The sequence below is a fragment of the Topomyia yanbarensis genome, chromosome 1 (genome assembly GCF_030247195.1).
Source record: "Topomyia yanbarensis strain Yona2022 chromosome 1, ASM3024719v1, whole genome shotgun sequence".
Classification (NCBI taxonomy): domain Eukaryota; kingdom Metazoa; phylum Arthropoda; class Insecta; order Diptera; family Culicidae; genus Topomyia; species Topomyia yanbarensis.
In genome coordinates, this window is record NC_080670.1 from 4,500,090 (window position 1) to 4,521,530 (window position 21,441).

Genomic DNA, 21,441 nt, shown 5'->3' on the forward strand with positions numbered 1-21,441 from the left:
CTGATTATTAAGCATAAATTTTCAGTGTCTTGCAGTTCAAAATATAAAAAAAAATATTCTTATATTTGCAAATTTAGCATTTTTACGTTAAGTGTGCTCAAGAAAGAATTTACTCGAATTTGACTTGTTTCATCTGCTAGAGTATATCAAAAGGATTTTCATATGCGGCTGACAAAATCGGGTCAATAAGCTGACCAAATCGGGGGTAGTCAAAATCGAGGGCTGATGAAGACGGGGCCATCACTGTATTTATGAAATTAAAATGTTTGGAAATCTTTGTCAAAATTACAATACTAATAAAATAAAAAAAATCCAAAATTTAAAATCAATAAAATTTATGGAATCGATGAAATATTGAAACTTAGAAAATGCTCAAATTTATAAAATAATGAAATTGATGTTGTTCTTGAAGATAATTAAATTAATACAATCATTTAAATTATTAAAATATTCAAAATAATAATAGTAATAAATTTAATTAAGGTTAGATAATTAATAAAATAAATTAATCAGAAAATTTACACCATATGAAAATAATAATGGAGTCAAAATTTCTCAAATGAACCACCCAAATTAAGTAAAATTTAATTATTGACCAATTTTATTGAACTAACCAGCAATGAAATTTTTGTAACACATAGATTGTTAGTGATTTTTTTCTAAATCCGAAAAGTTACTTTTTAAACGATTGTTTATAACAAAATGAAATAAAAGCGTGTTGTGGACCTTATTTTTGGTCGAAAAAATACCACATATACTACTTTTAGTACCAACATAGCACCGAGAAAAAAATGGCGCGCCATTTGTAATTGTGCTATTCCACGCGGAACGTCGCCGTACGCAGATTTCGAATAACGGATTGAAGGCGTAAACAGCTTGTGCTACCGCGGTCCCGCCGGCACCAACATGGCTGTTTCAGCTTTTGTCATATTATCAATCGATAATAATGAATGGAAGCGCGGCAAGAAATCATCGTAAAGATTTATTCAGCCTATCATTTTTAATGTAAAGCGATGACATATACACAGCCCATAAAAGTATAATTGTCCCATAGGATTTTTTTTTGCATGAGTTGTCTGTTGGATTGTATTCTGTATCACCACTGAATGACAATGCACAAAATAATAAAGAAATGTAAACTGTTTAGAAAATATATATAAAAAAACAAAACATGGTTGTCCCATTCTTATTCGATTGCAATTAATGCAGACTACAGTTTACGGAAGAAGTTTCTTGGAATTAATTGAAAATACTCAAAAATCAAATAAATACGAAGAAATTAAAAAAAATGTTACCAATTCAGTCAATTTCTTTTGATTTCAAGACAATGACAATGACTTGCTTGCCGTGCTTCCATTCATTATCGTTTGATAATGCGACAAAAGCTACAACAGCCATGTTCGTCCATGCGGGGTCGCAGCAACGCAAGCTGTTTACGCCTACAATTTATTGTTCGAAATCCATGCGATGTTTAGTAGCTAGGTACAAATTTCTAAGCTACATGGGGAACGTGTCCATCGACCCAATTAAATCAGACTCCTGACATTATGCTATTTGTCTCTTTCACTTTTTCAACGGCAAAAATTTCAAAACGGTTGAAGCACCCCTCGGTGGACGCTTCATTCTATATCCTACGCCAAATCACACTGAATTGTGGTGCGATAAAGAATGCAGTTCACGCTTCATGGCAGCACAGGGCACGAAAGCCCTACCGAAGAATAATTTATATGCATTCGATGACGACGACGGCGATGATGATGATGATGATGGTCCTGTGCAGTACAGTATTGGCTAGCGGCAGTCAGTACGTACGCTGACTGTCTTGAAACAGCCCCATCGGCTGATTGTTAGCGTTTCAATCGTTCCACCACTACAGCAAAGTGTCTTGCAATCGTAGCTGGCGCCGCATTGCTAGTATACCAACCCCCCCCAAAGCTCTGTTGTTGTTTTTGTGCGATGGCCTCTTCAGTACCGTCGAGCGTTTAGTCACGTTCGGTTCAGTAGCGATGAATTCCGCGAGAAAATAAAAACGAACGGTGTCGGTGTGAAATGTGATAGGTACCCAAAGTGCGCATAATTATGATCTAATTGAATTATTGACATCAACGTAAACACAGTTCAAAATTTGGATCATAATAACGGCGGAAGTTTCAGTTAGTTGATTTAGCTTCCACGTGCAGCAGTGATTCGTTGGATTTGAACGGTGCGTGGTCGTGGTGAAAACACAGGAAAACAGTACTAATTGTTGGCGATCGTACCAACGTATCCCCGAACTAATCATCTGAACATCTTGACCTTGATTGGATCTGCTGCTACTGACCGCCACCGGTCGAGGAAAGAACAGTGTTTTCACCGCAACAACACGTCGCGGACGGCAAGCCGAATTAATTCAGACTGTGTCGGGTCGGGTGCCGGTGTTCGTGGCGATTTGCCCCCGCTCCCTCGTTTGCTCCGTTCGCGGGGTGGGTTCGATGTCGGGCGTTGTTTATTTTTCATTTTGAACGCACTGAAGCGAAACGTTGCCGGCTCATCACTATAATAGTGTCGATCGCTTTTTTATTGACGCATATTTGTGGGTTGTACGCGATACGTCTGGTTGATGCAACTGTAAACAAACCGCCACGGATCGGGTGTAACTGCCTGGAGCTGTCAAATTATCCGGCACAGAATTAAGATATTCACAAATTAATATTTTTTGTTGACTTTCTGTTTATTTAACGGCATTTTCGTTGTTGGGCGTGAACTATTTTGGTGTAGTCGGTATTAAACTCATTCAATCTTGTGTGTATAATTCTAACTTTTTTACACCACACCGATGAAGTACAATGTAAAAACGAAAACGTTTTAAAATTCCAAAAAATAATTGCGATGTGGTACATAAAATTAGGGTAAAACACGCCAATTTTCATCTTGCACTGAGATCTAACTGTTTCGCTTTCCACCTGAAAGAACATTTCGCACCGAACCCACCCTGCCCGCCGCAATCCACAGGCCTATGGTGAAAGTGTTTACGATTCTGATTCTAAGTTTTAATATTCCCACGTCGTTGTTTTCGTTTTCGTTTCGGATGGCCGCTTGCGAAACAGCGCACACTTCGGACGTAGGCTTAAAGAAGACGACGACATATGGACTCGGCAGCTGTCATCTGTGTGAACTATTTCTCGGTTTACATTGCGTCATTCTGTTTGTCTGTTTAGTTGTTGTAAATATTTCACATTGCGGAACATTTCACAAGTAATTTCGAGACAGTTCGCACAAGTCAGGAAGGAATTTCGCAAATGCTGCTGAACCGTTTTAGGCGGAAATGCTAATTTGTATCGCATTGTTTGTTTGGTGGATCAAATAAATGGACTGACACGATTCCTCCAAGTTGAATGACAAAAATAAGCAATCTAGGAAAAAAACAACAACAATTAAGAAGCATGTGATAAGTGGTGTTGTATTTTTTTGATATGTTTGTATTCGTAGCTGATATCAGAGCCCTGTGTTGATGCGTTAATTTTTAAAGAGTCCCGTGATTTTTGTTTTGAGTGTTTTTCAAATTATCGTACAAGTGTGTAGTAGACAATGAAAATAAAACAGTAGTACAAATTAGTACAGTGTACATCCCGTTAGATGGAAATGATTATGTGAAAATAAAACTGGCATAACAAAGTGTTCATGAGCTATGAAATTCTTTCTAGGAATCTCGGGATGGAACGACAGCAGTCCAAAGATTGAGGCCGGCTTTCCAGATAAGGTGAGTAGTATTATTAGCTTTGACTATGATTTTATCTTGGGTATTAAATTTCAAAGTCGCACGACACTCCGTTTGATGCGAGGCTAAACTTATCAGCAATCTAATCGTGATTTAAGATTTCGTTTTGCGTGATATATGTTGTATAAACTTTCGGCTCAAGTAGTGATAGATCTTTAATTCGGAAAAAATGAAAATTATATTAGAAACAAAAAAAGAAGAATCATATTAGAAACAATTTTATTGAAGACATGAATGCCCCATGTTACTCTTATATTTGTTTGACATTCTGCAAAGTTGTTTAGAATAATTAAACACACATTTTATCCATGGCATGGATATTTAAAACTTTCATAAATATTGTTCTTTATCCTGATATGTGCATAAAGTTAGCTATTGTGTCTCCAACAAACTTGTTTCTAATAGCATTCTCAATAACGTTACTGAAGACATCAAGTCTCTGAACCCTACTTCTAGGGGGATTTATCACCAGCATTATTTTTTTATCGATGCACTATAGTGCAATTAATCTTCTTAGAAGATACTAAACCTCCAAAGTTGGTTGTGCTCATGACTGTAGAAAACTGTTTATAAACATTTATTTCAGTATTTTTGACTTTGGAAGTCATCAATCAAATGTACACCAAAATAGCCGTTTGGCAAGAATTGGCTTAATATTCAATCCCACCGGGTGGCTATTTTTATAACTGATAATACCAAAAAAATGAAAATGCTCATAAAAACCGATACTGACATACTAGACACAAACGGAAAATGGGGAGGATTCACAATTTACTTCTGTCCAGTGCGATTGTCATTCAATACCTTCGCTCCTTGGGGTAAGGGCATCTTGAAATTGCCAACCACATGCATCATTAGATCCATTTATGATAAACTCGAATCGATGACCACATCGTCGATCTCAACCTTGTGAGCGGGAATGTAGACGCAGTAGTGGTTCATAAAAGACGAGCTTATGTGGGCGAACTTTCGATGTCTGTCCTTTCGAAATATTCAGAATACTTAGCGAATCCGAAAAATCAGATATGGTCCGAACGAGCTCAATGTGTGTGATTTTAAATGGGATGTTGATAACGAATCTTGTTACACATCCATTATACCGTCAGCTAGGTCTTTTCAGGAGAGTCATTTATGCAGGGGCTAGAGCCCGGCACGAGACGAACTTAAAGAAAACGGTGACGTTTCAAGCTAAACTGCCTCGTCAAGTCAGTAAAAAATTTAGATTATCTATAAATGAGGAAACAGTAACCTGCATTGTATTGTAACGTTACTTTTACAGTCTTAAGAGTACGCTGAAATCTTTTAATTGCTTTATAAACGAAACGAGGATAAGTCATACGATAAATCAGGATAAGTGTGTCATTTCCAACACCCATACGACACAACACTGAGAGTCCGTCAAGCGCGCCAGAAGACCATGCTACGGCCTTGTATACAGTAGACTACATACTGTATTGCAAGCAACAAATATGTAACAGACGGCGCCATTGTTTGAGTGGTAGGCATGACCGCTTCTCACACCAGTGGGTCTGGGTACAATCCCTGCCGAAGTAGTTGAGATTTTCTAAAGTTGAAAAATCTGTGGTCACGTCTTCCTTCGAAAAGTGAGTTAAGCCGTTGATCCCGGCTTCTGTGTCGATTGGTCGTAATGCGGACAGAGGCAAGAAGATCAGTTTATGTTCTAAAGAAGGAAAAATACAATTAGAAACACAAAATGCACTATTCGATTGAACATATAATATGATGATTATCATAATATTAAAAAAAAATCTTTGTGTGACTATGTTTGTCGGAGCAATATTAAAGTTTTTGTACTACACTTCGGTTTGAAACTTCGCAACCAATTTTTAGCATATATGAGAACTTCGATGTTGATAAGGCTACCAGCAAGAGAGTAGGCGAGGCCTGTTTCGAGACAGTTCTGTTTTTTCCGTCGGTTTTTTTTGCTCTGCACTATTTTGCTGCAGTTTCAGAAGTTTTTATTAGTTGCACCACTTCAGACGAATTCTCGGTTGTGGAACACGGAGTACTATAAAGTTAATAGCTAGTTCGGAGTTCCCGGAACTATTTTGGCGTCATTGTGCTGCTCTTGTGAGCGGAACGTTCGCCGGTCAACCGCTGCTGGCTGTGTTCAGAGGTGACATCAGCGGTCTTCGTACAGGAGAGGAGAATGGTATTTGAGCACATTGAGCGTGCTAGTGCGTGGTACGGATGGAGACCCCAGCTGTGGCTGAAATATACTTTGCGGCTAGCAAGTTCCAGCAGCAAAACTGACACTGCAGACGTCCGAATATATTACGGCAGGACCACAACGCAGTGTGATGTATCTGCAATTACCGGTGAGATCCTTCTGATTATATTGTTTCTGCTTTCAAATTGTTGTCATTTTTTCTATGCTTCTCCTGATCGCATAGTTCCGTTTTCTATGAGATTTCCTATCTTTATGGGACTGATTTGCGATCATGGGCAGTATAGTGGCTGGTGATTTATTCCTTCTAAGTATTTCATTGCTTTTTATTTTCATTATCTGAAGTATATCCATAAGCTTCGTGGATCGTCTGTCTCTAGTCAAAAGATATCTGCACTTACTTCCCAATTCTTCGGAATTATGAAGTTATTGTTAATATTATTATCTGACACGGCACGATAAGCGAGTAAAGGCGCTTTAACCTAGGCTTATTAGCCAGGGCAAGGTGTAAATACCTCTGTCCCATCCCAAAGGACCAACGGAGTGACATTAACCTTCTTAGCCAAGTCACTCCCAACGATTTATTATATTCCCTTTAAACTGAAACGGTCGGTACGGTTGTCCTCGTTTCTTCCTCCTTTAAGATTCAAAACAATTCGTCAATTAAATTATTCATTAAATGAATAATTTAACTGCCGTCTAATTTTGAAACAACTTCAAAACCCAACTCTGCACAGTAGGCCTGGCCGTTTAAATATTTGCGACATATGAAGATATGCTTCAAATATTAATATTGACAAGAAAAACACTACAGACTAACTGCAGTGTTTTCCAGGATGCTTTTCAATACTGGCTGTGTAAGGGTTAGAATAGAATAGAATAGAATATATGAGAACTTCGATGTCAGTTCCGTGATTGTACTGATGGCTGGTTTCAACATATACCAAGCAGAAAATAAGGTAGATTTCATACAGTTTTAAAGAAAAATTAAACAAAACCGTAGCGTTTTTATTTAAGTTTTTCTGCTTTTTTTCAACTTTTTAAATGACAACGGCCCTTTCCTGTAGCGGTCAGTGTGTTATCATGGGACTCTTTTAATGTCATGATGTATTGTAGTGGTTATCATATAAGTAATGAAAATCTTAAACAAAATCATGTACGTAATTCTCCTTCTTTGAAACATGAGCTGTTTTTTCAATTCGATTTCGACAAACTTGTCGTTATTACCTTTGCCTGGCTTATGCGTAACTAGGTAGTATCCAACAGTTGAATCCGAAGGAGCGATAATTAATTCAGACAGTTTTCGTCTAACTGGTTGATTCAACGAATCTTTAAAACCAAGCCAAGACTACAAAAAACTGTATTACGTTGCTCAATTGGATATATCCGTATATTGGAGCTAGCAATAATGGCTTTATAACATGTTTTTACAACTTCCATCCTTCAAAAACACATGCGCAGTAGCAAATCGAGATAGCATAATTAATCACGAAAGTAAATTTTTATCTGTTGATAGGGAATAAATTCAATAAGAGGTAAATTTCGATTGTTTAATTATATTCATTCATGTTTTAGTGAAGTGTGGGGATAATCTAGACGGAAACTTAAGAATGTATATCATAGCTAATTTTTCGTCCGTTTTCGGTAACAAATGCAAAAGGAGCAAGTTACGCAGTTTAATTCTGTCCAGGCTTTTCTGAGACCTGCTTTGCCAAAAATGTCTAACTTATTCTGCAATATTATAAAATGCAATAATGAACAACTATTCTATAATTTTGTTATGAATTTTCCAAATGAACGCATCATCTTTAACAAAATTAGAACATGGTGTTTTATTTGTAACAAACTCAGTTATACATTTATTATGATGGTCTTGTTAGGTCGTTCTGATCGGGATCTGTTTAGTAGTTTGTGTGTTTACGGCTGTTGGAGTGGCATATACGCAGTATATCTTAACACCATCGCCACTAATGAGCTCTGCTCCCTCATTTAACATTACCATTCAAAGAGTTAGCCGTTGGTGAAATGAAGGAGAAGCTTGATGAGTATTACTGCAACTTGACTCTCAAAATTAAAAATGGCCAAGAGATGGATGTAAGAATTCGAATTTTGTCGTTCACAATTAACGAATTTGCATTATATAGCTGACGCCGTATGTAACTTTTTTTAAATGTTTGATTATAGGAGTTTAAACCTTAGGGTCGTTTGCCTCTTTCCGAGTTATCGAACCCAGGTGAGCTGCATACAAGGTGATCAATTTACCAACCACGTTATGCCCGTCTCCCTATATGTAACTTAGTGTGTTGACTGGTGTTCAAAACCAAGCATTATGCTCCGACTTAATTAGTCTACGAAACTCCTTCCCTTTTATTCTGGATATGTCGCGTGTAACTATTACCTATTACAGCATCTAAAAATATGGCTTGTTGGTAAGCTGTTTTACTTAAATGATGACCGGAAAAGAGACACAATTTATAAAGGTTTGACTACATGTCCTATAACCCTTTCTTGACCAACTTTTTTTTACCATATATAGGATACCAAAACTATGAAACACGAGAAACCTAGTTTGATGAATGTGTGTGCTTTTTTCGCAGTGCTACAAGCTGTTCCATTTTTACATTCCAGTGAGCAGTACAATTCTCCTAGAATTTTCACAATACCTATTCCTCCTATTGCATGGAAAAAATAGTAAAAGACCGTCTAAATCAGTGAGGTTTATCAGTTTTCAATAATCTTGAAATACAACGAAGTTATATGAAAGCTTCATTTTTCATCTTTAACTGAAACCGTACTGGGCATCGAGAATAAAAATTGTATGCGGCAAAACGGATAAGTGGATTCCGCTACATAAAAGACTTGGACGAATTTCTTCCCGGATTCGTTTTGTAAGAATGCCGATTGCATATATTTCGTGAGCCTTATTCGAGGCCATAGCCATGCTCAGACCACGCTGTGTACGCATGAAAATCAAATTACAGCGAGTCAGTTCTGTAGGCGAACTGCGCATGATGTGTGTTACCTCAAACAGTGTAAAATTTTTAACAACAAAGAAACGTAGTCATCAAGCTATCAGTGGCGATAATAGCATGAAGGAAAGCAACATTTCTGAAGAAACTCGTGAAACGTGTCGAATATTTGTCGATATGGAAAAAAATTTACAAAATTTACATAATCTTGAAATTTTTAGTTGTTTTTTTAACGAATTATATGTCATAAAAAGTAATATCGACACTGAGAAACAATGATAAATCAAAAACTGGAATGAAACAGTGACCTCCCATGGAAAATTGTAGCGAAACACGGAATCGAGTGTGTCACTTCACGTTTTACCAGCGAAATGCAATGCACTGAATAGAGTCAGCAGACAATTTTCTAACATGTCGAAATGGACGGGGTAACAATAGAAATATGACCAAATTCGGCACAATACCCTGGTTTGAAACCAATGTCGGTTGTATTTGGATATTACTTAATTCGTTCTTTCATTCATACATATTGATTTTGCCAAGAAAAATGTTCGTCTTTTAACCAGCTCATGAAATAAAGAATGGAACATTGAGCATCTTTTTAATTCAACAAATTTAAGTACTTTGTGTTTCTATGGTACACATGAAAAATTATTATCCTATAACGAAATAACTTACAGCGTGCAATTCCGCTAGTCAAATTTCATGAAATTATTACATTTAAAAGTTACGAGCAGCGAAACTTCAAAAAAATTTCGATTCCGCTTCTTGGAAGTATGTCCGTTCATTTCTCGTCCGACATGGTATAAAATGGAGCGAAAAGTTTTTTGGCATTCTCAATGCAAAGATTTCCGCCAATGTTCTAGCTGGTTCGCAATCAGTTCTGCAATGGTTGCCGCATCGAACCTCCTCCACCCTTCAGCGATTCTCAATCCCGCTTCGTGGGCTGCACAAAAGTTTTTTCCACATTCTTTCCGCCGACGAAACTTCCCTAAAGGCGTTTTGTAGTGAATGGAACGATGCTAGACAAATACGATAGGATAGGTCTGAGTAGACCATCCCCTCAACTTTTTTGAAGTGGCTTTCCCCAGGTTTCTTAACATCGCTGTGTTATAGTGCAATGGAAATGTTTAAATGTCCACGATTACTGAGTAGGTGGAATCAATGATGACTCATTTTATAAATTTTAAATGCAACCTTTATTTTTTTCCAAAGGAAAATAAATTGGAAGTACCATTTTGCGAATAATGATACAACACCTAACTTGGAGAAGTTGAATTAAATTGTTTTCTGTTCCACTCGTCAGTATCTGTCATCAACTTGCTGCCAGTTAGACAATATATCCATGCTAACAACAAATTGGCCAATTAGACATTAAATTCAGTTAGTTTGGATATATCGTCTAACTGGCAGCAAGTTGGTGTCAGTTACTGACGAGTGGAATACGAAACAATCAAGTCCAACTTCTCTAAATTTAAAATTGGTTTAACGACTAACAATTAGATAGTCTCGCTAGATGATGCTGTGAGTCGTGAAACACCTAGCTTCTCCATTGAAGTTTTAGCTTCATCAGTTGGAACGAAATTTCACTCTACTCACAACAGTGTTGCGGTGAATAATTGATATGTACTCTACATCCGATTAACACCATAATACCTGTAATACCATTATGAATATTCAATCGACCATTTTCACTCAGCAGCCACCCGACAAACTGATCGATAATTCGTAACACATTTATTATTTATCGCAATGAAAATTCAACCGCAGAACATGACTAAACAGCAAGAGTATGTATAGTTGTGCCGTGCCTAGAGGTGAGACAGAATTTTGACATCGACTGTGAATTTTGATCGGAAGAGTAACTTTGGAATGGTGGCGTTGAAATGTTCATCGTTTATTCTTGTTTATTCATAACGAAGTCGACTCCAGTGCCTTGGGTGCTATTAAGAATCTAACTTCAAGTTTATTTAAGACATTTCTGTAGAGCGATTTGTGAGCATCACTTATGACTTTCTGTTATCTTCGGTAAATTATGCTGTTCACTTATTGGACTCGAGGGGACAATCTATACTTTGGTAAATTGAGTTTAGCGTTAGATTTTACATCTGTAGAAAGCGAGCGAGTAAGGGCGCTATAACCGTGACTCATTAGCCAGGGCAGGGCTAAATACTTCTTTCCCATCCCAGGAACCTAGGACCAAAGGAGTGACATTAACCCTCTTAGCAAAGTCACTCCCAACGATTTATCAAACCCCCATCAAATTGAAACGGTTGTGTACGGTTATCCACGTTTCTTCCTTATTCAAGCTTCAAAATAATCCATTGATTAAATTATTCATTGAATGAATAATTTGATTGCCGTATAATTTTGAATCATCTTTATTATGTACGCTGCACAGTTGGCCTGGCCGCTTTAATGCTTGTGTCATATTCAACATGTGCCACAAACATTAATAATGACAAGAAAAATTGTGGACGAACGTCTGCAATTTTCCAGGATCCCTACATGTATTGGCTGTGTATGTGTAGACTAGACTGGAGATTTTACATCTGTAGAAGGCTTAAACGAAAAAATTAATAACTGCTGTATGATCTTGTAGTTTTAAGATGTCATAGCTTTTTATACGAGGTGTATTTTGCCCCCCACAATTTAATCACTCTCTACGAGCGTAAATGCTACGAACCTATCAGCGAAAATTTGCATTTAACGCCAAAGGTCACCTAACGAATCGCGTCGTAGGTTTTTGAAACACGAATCGCGTGTCGTTGCGTCGGTCGGTAGTTAGCAAAGCAAGCAAAATTAACATTTATGCAAACATCCCAATAATATAGGCGACTCCTTGTATTCCTTTGAGAACCTTCAAATTAGTTTAATGTCAATTCATCAAACCCTTATCGGTGCCGATTATCCCGGTCGGGGAAGATTTCAAATCGAATCGTTCCTTTTTTTATTCAATTCGGTTATTTGATAAGGCAAGTTTGCGTTAGCTTAACGGTGCCAAATTCTTTGTTTTACGTTTACAAATGACTTAAAACTAGGGGATTACTCTCTGAAGTATTTTTTAAGTCAGCTATCATATACAGTTGTTGAGACGGAACAAGATCATTTTCTCGAACCGCTTCCGGAGACATGACAGCATTGCTGTCGGTCGATAAGAGTTGTGATCGGAGGCTGGTTTTCCTGGTTTTTAGATGGCGATGACATTCACTTGTCTCCATTCGTGTGGGACAATATTACCCCAAGAAACTTGTTGAATAAACTCAACAGAAGCGTCTTTTGGAAGGCTCTTCAACAAGTTGAATTTGATTCTCTCTAGCCCTGGGACTTTATTGTTGCTTGATAAGAAAGGAAATACGAACGCCACCATCGAACACGGTATTTCGTTCGCGGAATCGCGGAGGGACGTGGCGCGCTAGGTGTTCTGTCTCAAGGCGAAATAGAATATCCAACGGTTTGAATATTCCACGCTTTCGTTAGTAATATTACGGTTTCGCATACGTCAGGTCGCGCCCCAAAGGGTGTTCATCAATGTTTCTCTAGTTAATCCGTCAACGAACCGGCGCCAGTAGTCACGTTTCATAGCTTTCATCAAATTCTTCATTCGCGTTTCTAACGTCGCGTAACTGTAGCTAGCCGGTAATCCATCTTCCCGAAAGGCCTTCTCCGCGTATAGGTTTGAGCACTGTTTGTTAGGTTGGGAGAACGTTTTTGAGTGGTTTAGTCTGAGCTTGATTCGTGGTGTCGAGAATAAAACCAGCCAAAAAGCTATACTCTTCCTCCGGAGGAAGCTCTTTAGTGGATTCGATTTTTTCGAATATCGCGGGAGCATAACTCTTCCAATTAATATTTCGTGTGAGGTCATACGAAACGTTGATTGATTCCGATGGCCTTGAGCCGTTGGTGATTGAAACTACGATCGGCAGATGGCCGGTACCGTGGCAATCAGAGATTGCTTTACTTGTGTAATCTAACCGCAGCGATGTTGAGTAGGGCGACAAGTCTAGGGCGCTCGGGCGCACTGGTAGAACAGCAATCTTTGTCATTTCACCCGTGTTTATAATTTTCAAATTGAAATTTTCGCAAAGATCGTGAATAAAGGAAGATTGATTATCATCATAAAGGCAACCCCATATCGTACCGTGAGAGTTAAAATATCCTAAAACTAGTCACGTTCCAGACAGGGATTCTATGATGTCGTGTAGCCGCCGTTGTCCAACCGCGGTGTTAGGGGGACATATATTGAAGCCTTTGATTTTTACTCGACAAGCGACAACTTCAATGCCTGTTATCGAGGGAAGGTTAATTCTGTAGAAGGAATAACTCTTTTGACACCTAAAAGTACTCATCCTTAGGGGGTAGCTGGTTCGATAAAGCGTTATCAGCGAAGGTCACCTGACCAGAGTTGATTGGGGGTATGTTTTCGAACCATCTCCTGCGACTACTACAGAGTGCAAACGCTTGCAATCAAGTATTTTTCACCTGCTGAAGTAAGCGATATGTGTAACAGCCAACCCCGTACTGCAGCAGATCTTTACATGTCAAACTCTCGTCGCTGACGACGCCTTTCATCTCTACCCTTACCGCTGGAATATACATATTATAGTCTCGCGTAATGTGCTCGCGGCAAGCAATATCGTTTGCCTGCTTTTAGTTAAATAAAACAACCCTAACCTTGTCTGGGCTGAACTTTGATAGCCATCGACACAATCAACGCACAAGGTTAGCAACCGCGCAGACGGGAATAAAGCAATAAATGTGTTAGGAAGGATAAAAGCAACTTATCTTGAATCTAGCTTCCAACGATGCGCCGATCCAGCTTATATAGCGGGCTTTTATCTAAATTCCTCTGCGCGAACAAAAGACTGAGGAATGTGGCCTTGAAAACGAGCCCAAAGCAATACCGAGACAAAGCGTCCAATAATAGACAGCACAGATATTAAAAAAACACTTCCGAACTGTGTGAGAGTTACGGTACGAATGTAAAGTACTCTATGAACCCTTTCATGCCCAACTTTTTTCTAGTGCATGTAGGGTATTAAAACTATTTTTCCTTGAAAACGGTGAGATCAAGAAACACGAAACGTCTGTTTTGAAAAAGATAGGTGCCTCCCTTGCAGTGCTAGAAGCTGCTCAATTTTTACCTTCCAATGCTCAATACAATTCTTCAAGAATATTTACAACAGTTCAATTGCATGGAAAACGTAGCCAAAGACAGTATAAATTGATAAGTTTTATCAGTTTTCAATAATATTGCACCATAACGAAGATATAAGAAAGAATTATTTTTTGTTGTCAACGTAAACTGTCCCTGGCAGCACTGCTCCATCGGAATCGAGTCAGACTAATTGCCATAACTTCGCTTCTAGAGCTGATCCTGGTAACTGTTATTACTCAAATGAAAGGCAATAGTCACAGTCATTAGCCTTACTTGTTTTTGTGAGCAAATCTTGCTTCAATCAAAAGGTATAGCTGTTTAAAAACGTTGTTGTCCACAAACAACATGGGCATGAATGGGTTAAAGAGCACCTAAGAGACACAAACAAATGTTGGGGAGTTATATATAAATCAAATAAAAATTGTCAAAATTTTGGAGTTAATCTCAAAATATGTCGCTTTTCATGTTCTGTCATTCTACTGGAAAATGTATCCAAGAGACTAGCCGTATCAAACAAAATATATACAAAAACCCTTGACTAGCATTTTGTTCTCTTTACCGACACAGCCACCCAACAACGATGCGGCTAAGCTGAACCGCAAGGAATCATACAAAGCACAACGAAAAAACTACCGTCGCGAGAAGAAACGGGTTGCATCGGAGCTGCTAAATTCGCTCCAGGACCCGGCCGTGATAGTGCTGGCCGATTGGCTTAAGGTAAGGTTTTTTTATATGTACTTTTTCCGTTTCCGATGATGATGTTTCTTTCAATTCCCATTCACAGATCAGAGGAACGCTCAAATCATGGACGAAGCTGTGGTGCGTGCTGAAACCGGGACTGCTGTTCATCTACAAAAGTCCGAAAACCAAAAGTAGTCACTGGGTGGGAACGGTTCTACTGACTTCGTGCCAGGTGATCGAGAGACCAAGCAAAAAAGATGGCTTCTGCTTCAAGCTGTTCCACCCGATGGACCAAACGATATGGGCTCCTCGAGGGCCAGACAAAGAGACTATGGGTGAGACGTTTCCACAGTGTTCGAATGCAAAACTAGTTGTTGAAATGAACTGTTGCTTTAGGAGCCGTCGTCCAGCCGCTGCCCACGTCCTATCTGATCTTTAGGGCTCCCAGTCAGGCTGCAGGAAAGTGTTGGTTGGATGCATTGGAACTTTCGTTGAGATGTTCGGCGCTACTGGTACGTTCGCTGCCCGCCATCGACACCAGTATGCTGGAAGGGGCCACCAGCACCCACGAGACTCAGTGGTCAGAAGCCGACTACGAGAAACACTTTGACGAACATGGTGAGTGTACCGAGATGGCTATTTAAGCTAGATTTAGTTCCAATCTTTTGATCCACTACTAATCCGACTGTCTTTCTTTTGTTTGTTATCCGTTCTTCTCGCTTCTTTGCTCGTAAACTCTCACTAATCATCTCTTACTGTTGCTAAATTTGTGTTGTTTAACTGTATGTTTTGGCTGTTTTATAACTCCGACTGTTGGTTAACCCCCCTCAAATGCTAACTGTGTACCCCTTGCGAACGGTAGTCCCTAAATTGAAAAAGCACCTAAACTATCTGCTAAAGTATCTACCCCCTTCCCCAACGGACGAAGAGAATCTACACGTAGAACCCGGCCAGTCGCCTTTCCCCCCTAGCCCGTGTCCCTCGCCAACGCCAATCTTTCAGCAGCTCTACCTAGCGGTCGCACATTGGGAGCGATACCTGCGTGATTCCCCAGAATTCATGAGACACCGGGATCAGTACGGGTCAGGGACACTGTCACCGAGTGCCATTCCAGACGATGTTTTCGACGAGAGTGGCGGTGCCGAACGGCGAAGGAATTCCCTACAGGTTGGATTGACACCTGGGGGACCGACCGCCGACGAAAAGATACGACGCCGCAGCAGTCCGGCAGAGTTCAACAAAGAGTGCGGCCGTCATTCGGCCAGTGGAGTGACGATACGGGTTTCCGGCTGTCAATGTTAGATGTTTCGTTCTTTTTTGTCTTTTAGTTTTCATTTTGTGTTGTCACAATTTCGGCGGCATTCACCTGTTACTAACAATCGTTTTTGTAAACGTGTAAATTTTAGATTTGGACATCGATAGTCAACCGGACCAGGGTACACTGGTAATGTCTGCCGGAGAATCAGATTCTGAGTCAGATCTTGGTGATGGGCTCGAGGTGGAAGAGCTTCCGGAAACACCGTACGTGCACCTTCCGGAAGAAGAATTTGGAGCAGTAAGATCGTTTTTCATAGCACTGTAGTTGTTCTATTATAATGCGTTTCATTATTGTCTAGGCTGGTGAACAAGTAGAGGAGCTTCCCGAAGAACACAAGAGTTTGATATGGTTTCTGGTGAAACAGGTCCGACCCGGTATGGACCTTAGCAAGGTGGTGCTGCCGACCTTTATCCTCGAACCACGTTCTTTCCTAGACAAACTGGCCGACTCGTATTATCACGCAGATTTCCTTTCGAAGTAAGTATTTTGGGGCGGTCGAAGTACGAGTTGGTTAACCCTTAAATGCATACTATTGCCATTTGGCAACATACCGAATTCTGTGATATAAAGCCTCAACAAGCCGAAAAATGAGTACCAAAGAAAAATGAGTATCATGCATTTAAGGGTTAAGATATATCTAATTCGAAAGGGGAAGAAGAGTTTTTCAGACACGGAAAAAACATCAATGATTAAAAAAATGACTAGTCGTATCTAATAAATGTTTAATCCACGATTTGAAGCTGTTGATTCTGAACGCAAAAACGGCTTTGCAAAATTTTGTGTGTGATGTTTAACAAAGTAGAAAATTCTGCATGAAAACGCATCTTTAACGTTAGCTGCATCAGAAATGACCAAAAAGGACTCAATTACACCAATCAATGGAGTCCTACGTTAAACTATGAGTAAAAACCACAACTACGCGTAACCTTTACCTCTGTTACAGGTATAACTCACGGACCGAATCTGATCTTAAACGAAACCCAAAATGGTTCTGCACTAGAGTGACAGGAAAAAAATGACCCCTATCGGCCCACCTCTGAGTCGATTCCTAGTCCCACCAGGAGTACTTGCACCAAATTTAAAGCAAATCGGACAAGTCTAACTACCGGACCAACGTGGCTGAAGTTTGTATGGGAATTTTGATCAATTTACATGGAGAAAACCCACCAGCTCGCATTTTCGCCGCTAGGTGGCACTGTATGCATCGCATTATCACAGTAAGTGAAAATAAGAAAGATAATTTAATTGTCTACAACTTTGTCAAAGACTGCTAGTCAATCCGGCTTTGTTAAAAGAAGTTATTAAACTTTTAACGAAGTGATGTCTGAGTCAGTTTTGCATGGGGCCTAACAGTGCATGGTTGTGTATCAGTACTCGAGTCACACGAACTAAACATTTTTGTGAAATAATCGGTATGGTATGTTTACAAGAATTATAGTAAATAATACGAGTCATGCTTTGGTTAGAAAATTTTAGTTCCTCCTGTTACCGCATAGAGGGCGCCAACACTAACTTTTCAACGGAGAGAGATAGAAATTTGGTGTCTTCTACAAAGTTATAGAGCAGGTATTTTTCAGTATTTCATCCGAACATCTTGATACTCTATCTCTCTTCTATGAAAAGTTAGTGGTGGCGCCCTCTATGCGGTCACAGGTAGAACTAAAATTTTCTAACCAAAACAGCCCGCATTATTTAATACAATTATTGTAAACATACTATTCAGCTAAATCTAACCATTATTTCACAAAAATGTATAGTTCGCGGGACTCGAGTACTGATACACAACCATGCACTGCTAGGCCCCATGCAAAACTGACTCAGACATCACTTCGTTAAAAGTTTAATAACTTCTTTTAACAAAGCCGGATTTACTAGCAGTCTTCGACAAAGTTGTAGACAATTAAATTATCTTTCTTATTTTCACATACTGTGATAATACGATGCATACAGCGCCACCTAGTGGCGAAAATATGAACTAGGGAGTTTTTTCCATATAAATTGTTGAAAAATTCCATACAAACTTCAGGCACGTTGGTCCGGTAGTAAGACTTGTCCGATTTGCTTCAAATTTGGTGCAAGTACTCCTGGTGGGACTAGGAATCGACTCAGGGGTGGGCCGATTGAGTTTTCAAAAATTCATCATTTTTCTGGGCAGTCTATTCTGCACTTCTATGAATGGAAGGTGTAAGGAAAACAGGATTCTTTCTGCCACTCTTTAATCGAATGAATCTTCAAGCACACCGAGGGGCATTTGTAACATGCTTCGAAACGGTATCGGGTCCGATTGATTGCGATCTTCGGGATCTTCCATGTGACACTACGATTCTCGGAAACATAAAAGACGTTATTGATTTGTTATTGATATTTCGAATGGGATTCCTGCCATTAAAAATAAGAATCACTGAGTTGGACTATATGTAATCTATCGCAAGCGACGTATTTTAGGCGCTGGATATTTTTCAAAAAGGCAATAAGCAAAATGTTCTATCTGGTATAATAGCGAGTGCTACTAGTTTAGGTAAAGAATGTAACAATAGTTTAAAGGCTACAGCACCGTACGAGGACGAATGAGAATTATTGATGCAGACAACACACCGCTGTTCCGACTAATGTAGTGACTCGAGGAAGATCGGGATATGGAGGTGATGCAGCAGCTGTAGGTACTGCGTTTTTTTTATTGGAGACGAACCACTGCGACCAGTATTTAGATCTATTGTGGTATGCCCCTTCCTTAATCTAAGTGTACTATCTACTATTACATATCACTATTGATGAGTGATTGTCGTTATTGAGATACACACTTCCCAGTTAGGCACTCCACTTCGTATGAAGTTTATTACCTGCTTGGGATTTGCAGTCCAAATATCAAAAGGCTCCAATGTTCCTTTACCGAGGACTCTTAGTCTACGTTGTATCAATGCACTGCATTCGCAGAGCAGATACTCTGATGTTTCACTTTCAGATCCGCAGACGCGACATGTATCGTTTGTAAGCTTACCATTTTTTTTAAAGATGATATTTACTCGGACCGTGTCCGGTAAGTAGTCCTGCCATGATGCTTGGCTCTTTTTTGTTTAGTCTAAGTAACTCCAGGCTTTTTTTCTCGTTGGTGAGATAAATTTCTTTGATTGTCATAGTCCTGGTGTGGTACTCCAATTGTTCTTTATAGCTGTGATTTCCCATTTTTTCAATTCCATTTTGAGGGCACTCGATGAGACTCCACAGAATGGTTCTGGGCCGATAAAATTAGTAGAAGACCCCCTTCTTGCTAGCTCATCGGCTTTTTCATTCCCTGCAACTCCACAATGGCCTAGAACCCAGTATAACTTAACATGATTTTTCACTGCTAATTGTCGGAGTGCAAGAATACACTCCCATACTAGCTTTGAGCGACATATAGGAGCCCTTAATGCGTTGATCGCAGCCTGACTATCTGAGAAAATGCAGATATTTGCATACCGGTATTGTCTCTTCAGACATACGTAAGTGCATTCTAGAATGGCATATATTTCTGCTTGAAACACTGTCGGCCAGTATTCCATGGAGATACTAGCGTTTATTCCTGATCCTGTAATACCAGATCCTGTCAAATGGTTCATTTTTGACCAATCTGTGAAGAAAATTACTGAGCCTGGGCGGAGACTAGGGCCACTTTGTTCCCAGGTTAACCATTCAGGCTCCATAATTTTGTAAGTAGTTTCAAAGTTCGACATCGCATGCAACCAGTCTTCATTTGCAATGACGAGGTTATTTTTAGGAAAATCTTTCAGAACCGCAAGATGTCCTGTTAAATTTCCAGATAATAAATGTTTATGACGACTTATTTTCAATGCACTTTTTTCCGCCTCAAGTCGTATCACCTGATGTAGCGGAAGGAGATGCAACATTGCATCTGATGGAGTACTTCGCATGGTACCGGTTATCGCTCCGCAAGCAAGCCTTTGAAGTTTAACTAGCTTTTTTGAGTTGAATATCGGAGAGGGTTACGACGGTTTTTCCCATCTGCTATTCGAAATCGCTTTGAAAGATGTGATAAGAAGAGCTAGGGTTCACACAAGTGGTACGATGTACCAGAAGTATTTAGTTTTTTTTGACTTCGTCGATGACATTAATAATGTGGCACGCAATTTGATGCCGATGGAGGAGACATACGTTCGACTGAAGGCTGAAGCAAAGCAAATTGGACTGGTAATAAACACTAGAGAGACATAGATACATGCACCAAGAAGAAATTTTGAAGGCCTCCACCTGAGACACTATCGAGGTGATCAGTGAATTCGTATATTTGGTCTCACTGGTGACCACCAATGATGACACCAGCAGAGAAATTCAGAGAAGTACCAGTAAACCCTTCGATCGAACAAAGTAACGAAGCTAACGATCTACAAAATGCTCAATGGATGGACTAGCTCGTTTCTCTGCGTCCACTAAACTAGGACCTTGCTGGCGGCATATCAATCACGAATTGCAACACTCATCGTTTGCAAAGCGAAATTAAAGCGGCTGCGGTGGCTGGGCATGTCCTTAACGTGGCGGGCAAGCATGGTGGATCGAGCAAGTTGAAGGGAACGAGGTCAGTCTTCGCGTCCTGAGAGGCAGTGAACTGAAGCTGATTTCTTGATACAGCAAGTGAAGTCTCTTCCTTGAACACTGCTTAGATTACCGCGTAGTTTTTAACTTGTCGTATATGTATTTCAAACTGAAGCATGAGACGTTTGTTTTCGTATGATGTGAACCGACCTTTCACAAGGTCCACAATTGATGAACCATATGAAAACACGCTGTCACCAGCATGCAACTAATGGCGATTTTGCTTGAACCCGAAACTGAGTCAGGTTCTAACCCCAACCGCTGTCAGTTAATACATTTTGACAGCAGTTGGGGTTAGAAACTGACTCAGTTTCGCTTCAAACGAAAACCACATAACAGAACTTTCAGAACCAGATGTCTTTGGCGAAAGCTGCTGCTGCTAGGCGATTAATCTGACAGGAGCAATACATGGTATCAAAGAGCAGTGACGAAATCAGCTTTAGCTCGTTTCGACCAATTTAGCATGGGAAAGGTCGATCACTTACCCGGAAAACGTTGACCGGATAAGTTGATTAAAGGGCAGCTATGGTAGCTAAAATAAGAAGAAATTGGAATCGTTAGCAGCATGAGTCCTAATAGTGCTAATATAAGGTCATTTTCCATAAGGACCAAAAATAGCCCGTAATGTTACATAATAACGATTCATGTTCTGGTTAAAACAACAGATTCCTAATTGTGTCTCCTTTTCTCTTTTTCGAATCATTTTCATCATTCCGCCAGAAGTTTAACAAGGGACAGCTATTTTATATACATTCATTTCTACTATTCAACAGGGCAGTT

At 39.6% G+C, this 21,441-nt stretch overlaps 1 protein-coding gene across 9 annotated transcripts in view; it reads left to right on the forward strand.

Annotated features, from left to right (window-relative positions):
- The window catches only part of LOC131676681 (oxysterol-binding protein-related protein 8-like), a 54,937-nt gene extending 38,205 nt beyond the window's left edge, over positions 1 to 16,732 (forward strand). The window contains exons 1-8 of one of the 9 annotated variants that reach the window (XM_058955925.1): positions 1,968 to 2,058; positions 3,469 to 3,739; positions 14,640 to 14,789; positions 14,857 to 15,088; positions 15,150 to 15,371; positions 15,616 to 16,050; positions 16,160 to 16,308; positions 16,370 to 16,727. In XM_058955925.1, coding sequence (XP_058811908.1) covers positions 3,668 to 3,739; positions 14,640 to 14,789; positions 14,857 to 15,088; positions 15,150 to 15,371; positions 15,616 to 16,050; positions 16,160 to 16,308; positions 16,370 to 16,552 — 1,443 coding nt within the window. In that variant the 5' untranslated portion in view covers positions 1,968 to 2,058; positions 3,469 to 3,667 and the 3' untranslated portion in view covers positions 16,553 to 16,727. Of the gene's footprint in view, positions 1 to 1,967; positions 2,068 to 2,104; positions 2,204 to 3,468; positions 3,740 to 14,639; positions 14,790 to 14,856; positions 15,089 to 15,149; positions 15,372 to 15,615; positions 16,051 to 16,159; positions 16,309 to 16,369 lie in introns of those variants that run through there. The other 8 variants (XM_058955928.1, XM_058955926.1, XM_058955929.1 and 5 more) reach the window with 8 other exon arrangements.
- Positions 16,733 to 21,441: the final 4,709 nt, after the last annotated feature.